Raw genomic sequence first — 4060 nt, 5'->3', positions numbered from 1 at the left:
TAAGTGTGTACAAATGATTAACCAATGTGTTAAATAATGCTTAACAAATGGCTGTAAGATAATTCTTCACCATGGACAAAGCATTAACATATACATCTATAAATGATTAACTGATGAGAAGTAATTAAGAGGTAACTGCTTACTAATGATTAACAAATGTGTTGAATAATGCTTAATAAATGCTTAATAAGGAGGAGTTATTATAAAGTGCTACCAAGAAAACTCTTCAAACTCTTTCAGTACTAAGGAATAGACTCAATCATTACTGATTCTGATACCCTGATGATAATTTAAAACACAAAAAATAGAATGTGATTTTCAAGATTAAATCATAGTACTTTCTTTTATATTCCCATGTGGGTTATATGTGTGTAATCCTACAGTGGTCCAGGGAGGTTCCATAGTGTCAGCTCAACATCATTCTAAAATTATTTGGGAAAGATTCAATTCTGTCCTGTCAATGTTTTGGTTGTTTTTTTGTTTTTTGTTTTTTTAATAGATACTTGCTCCATTGACAGCCTCAGTTTTGACGGGGCTTGGTGTGCTTCCTTTCCCATCATGCATTGTGTTTATGTGTCTGTTTCAAATGGAGTTAACTCAACACTTACATTTTCTGAGTCCTGGTACTAACCACTCAGCTCCAGCAGGCTCCAGTCTGAAACACATGACATCAGTCTGAAACACTGAATCGTTTTAAAATCACATTTTTAAAACAGGCTTGTTTTGCAGTTTTTATCACCACTTATCAAAATAAAAGCATACAAAGAAAATAAAGCAGTTATTTGAATCAGTAGTCCTTGTGGGTGGAGCTGGCAGGCAGGGCAGCCGAGAAAGGCAAGGACACCCGGAGGGAGAGAGGAGAACAGCAGAAGGCGCAGGGTAAACCATGGCCTGGGCCGTGAAAAGTGGAGGCCCGGACCAGCCCCCACTTGGGTAAACGCTGTTACTAACGGCATTACTTTGATCAGTAATGAGTAATCTAGGGATGGGCATTCAATAAAAATTTTCTTAATCGATCGTCAGGAGAATTAACAATCAATTATCAATTAATCATTAACATTTTTTATATTAAAATGATCATCATTATTATTACTATCTGCACTACTAATCTGCATAAATAAATTCAACTTTACAACTATAAACCATAACCACTCTAGAGTCACATCAGCCTGTTTGACATTATAATGTGCTTAATGCAGTTTTGTGCAACTTTCACAGAAACAAAATTTAAAACCGCATGGCTAATTTGCATAAACTAAGCAAAGATAAAACTACAGCTCTTGTGCACTGATGCAACACGACTCAGTAGAATACAGGTGAGTGTGACCATATTTGCCTTTGTCAAAACCAGGACACCGTACACGGGGTGGGAGGTGGGGCGTCATCATTGACATTGCGCGACTCTCACCTGGAAAAACTTTTTCCCACTGGACACCGAAACATATGTGCTGCTTTATACACTGTGCACTCACACCGACCGGAACGGAAAGCATATAATTTCTTGTACAAGTCATCGTTAAATACGCATTTGCCCTTCAACACGTTGCAGACTGACTGACTGTTTGTGTCTGCTCGCTCCTTCTGAGTGCAGAATGTACGGACCCCTGTTTGTCCCCGGACATGGACGTTTGGTCACCCTATGCTACGCACAGCAACCTACATTCGGTTTGTCGATTAAAATGAACGTAATTGGCAATCGGCGAATCTGCGCTTATCTTCAATTAGGACTGTGACAGAGACAGAAGTTCTGCAGCCTTTTGTCTCCTGTTGTCCTCACTCTCCCGAACTGTTTTTATATGCATAAACTCACAGAGGTTTCGCAGCAGGACTCGTATCTACTCCGCTATTTCATACCAATGTGCTTCTTTCTTCGCTAAAGCGATAGCGACATGTAAACAAAAAGCACCGTATGATGATGTCATCAGGCCATGGCCCAATTCGGTTGTGCAGGTGTGAGTGTGGCCATAAAACCCACAGCAATCGTGCTAGAGCACAGCAGAGTTCAAAAGTGCACACTTAGAAAAAAATATTTTTTTTAAAAGTAATGCAATAATTACTTTCCCTAGTAACTATTTACTTTTAGAGTTGAGTAACTCATTTGCTAACCAAGTTATTTTAGGGAGAAGTAACTAATAATTATAGATAATTACTTCTTCAAAGTAACGTGTCCAACACTGTCCATACCTGAGAGTGTCCAGTGTGCAGTGGGGGTCCTCCTGTAGAGCAGACAGGAGCTTTACTCCTGTGTCTCCTGGATGGTTGTAGCTCAAGTCTAGTTCTATCAGATGGGAGGGGTTGGACCTCAGAGCTGAGGCCAGAGAAGCACAGCCTTCCTCTGAGACCAGACAACCTGACAGTCTGAGGACACAGATTATTGTAATCAGTCAAGTTCTTTAGTAACATTCAGTTACAAATGAGGCAAATAACAAATCCCCTGTCTTTATGTTACTTTTATCAAATATTATTTTTCAATGCAAATGTAATAATAATGTAAAAATATAAATAAATAATAAAGTAAATACTGTGAACCCCTCTGACCTGAGCTGTTCCAGTTTACAGTGAGGACTCTTCAGTCCAACAGACAACATCTTCAGCCCTGAGTCCTTCAAGTCATTATGACTGAGGTCCAGGACTGTCAGACTAGAGGACTGGGAGCTGAGGACTGAGGACAGAGCTTCACAACTTCTCTCTGACAGGTTACAGCTGCTCAGTCTGGAGGAGGAAACATTGTTTATGCTGAAGTTGAATTAAACCATCCTCTGTTAAACAAATGTTACTCACAGAGCTTTGTTGGAGGCCTTGACCACTGGCAGCAGCCTCAGGAGAGCCTCCTCTGAAGCAGAGTATTTCTTCAGATCAAACTGGTCCAGATCTTCTTCTGATGACAGTAAGATGAAGGCCAGAGCTGACCACTGAGCAGGAGACAGTCCACCTTCAGACAGACGTCCTGAACTCAGGTACTGTTGGATCTGCTCCACCAGAGAACGATCATTCAGTTCATTCAGACAGTGGAGCAGGTTGATGCTCCTCTCTGCAGACACATCCTCACTCAGCTTCTTCTTGATGTACTCAGCTGTTTTCTGATTGGTTTGGGAGCTATTTCCTGTCTGTGTCAGCAGACCTTGTAGAAGGCTCTGATTGGTTGCAAGTGAAAGTCCCAGGAGGAAGCGGAGGAGCAGGTCCAGGTGTCCATTTGGACTCTGTAAGGCCTGGTCCACAGCTGAGCTGGTAGAAGGCTTCAGTGTCAGGGCTAAAAATTTTGTCCATGATGACTGTGGTGGGTATCTAAGAGAGGTTCGATCCCAGTGTTGATGAAGGTCTGATGGACGTGAAGAGCAGCCAGGAAACTCCTGCACACTCAGATGGATGAAGCAGTAGACCTTGTCCTGGTACAGGCCTGTCTCCTCTCTAAAGACCTGTGTGAACACTCCGGAGTACACTGAGGCTGCTGCAGCGTCCAGCCCACACTCGCTCAGGTCACTCTTGTAGAAGATCAGGTTTCCTTTCTGCAGCTGCTCAAAGGCCAGTTTTCCCAAAGTCTCCACCATCTTCCTGGTCTCTGGACTCCAGTGTGGGTCTGTCTCAGATCTTTCTTCATACTTGATGTTCTTGACTTTGGCCTGAACCACCAGGAAGTGGATGTACATCTGAGTCAGGGTCTTGGGCAGCTCTCCTCTCTCTCTGCTTTTCAACACATGCTCCAGGACTGTGGCAGTGATCCAGCAGAAGATCGGCATGTAGCACATGATGTGGAGGCTTCTGGACGTCTTGATGTGGGAGATGATTGTGTCGGCCTTGTCTCTGAACCTCTTCCTGAAGTACTGCTCCTTCTGTGGGTCTGTGAACCCTCTGACCTCTGTCACCATGGAGATGCACTCAGCAGGGATCTGATTGGCCGCCGCGGGTCGTGTGGTTATCCAGAGGCGAGCGGAGGGAAGCAGGCTCCCCCTGATGAGGTTTACCAGCAGCACGTGCACTGAGGCCGACTCTGTGGGGTCGGTCAGGGCCTTGGTTTTGGTGAAGTCCAGAGGAAGTCTGCACTCGTCCAGACCGTCAAAGA

The 4060-nt window shown here is 43.7% G+C and overlaps 1 protein-coding gene across 1 annotated transcript; it reads right to left on the bottom strand.

Annotated features, from left to right (window-relative positions):
- Positions 1 to 420: 420 nt before the first annotated feature.
- LOC129407377 (ribonuclease inhibitor-like) lies at positions 421 to 3737 on the bottom strand. The gene is made up of 5 exons (XM_055148167.1): positions 3601 to 3737; positions 2782 to 3285; positions 2539 to 2712; positions 2185 to 2358; positions 421 to 655 (listed from the first exon to the last, which is right to left on the bottom strand). Exons 1-5 carry the CDS (start codon positions 3735 to 3737, stop codon positions 598 to 600), a joined length of 1047 nt encoding a protein of 348 aa, XP_055004142.1. The 3' UTR covers positions 421 to 597.
- Between the last annotated feature and the right edge of the window lie 323 nt (positions 3738 to 4060).

Source organism: Boleophthalmus pectinirostris, unplaced genomic scaffold (genome assembly GCF_026225935.1).
Source record: "Boleophthalmus pectinirostris isolate CB_2022bp ecotype Guang Dong unplaced genomic scaffold, ASM2622593v1 HiC_scaffold_1156, whole genome shotgun sequence".
NCBI classification, from domain to species: Eukaryota; Metazoa; Chordata; class Actinopteri; order Gobiiformes; family Gobiidae; genus Boleophthalmus; species Boleophthalmus pectinirostris.
Note: the sequence above shows the minus strand (reverse complement) of the source record. Positions and strands in the feature narration are given on the sequence as shown.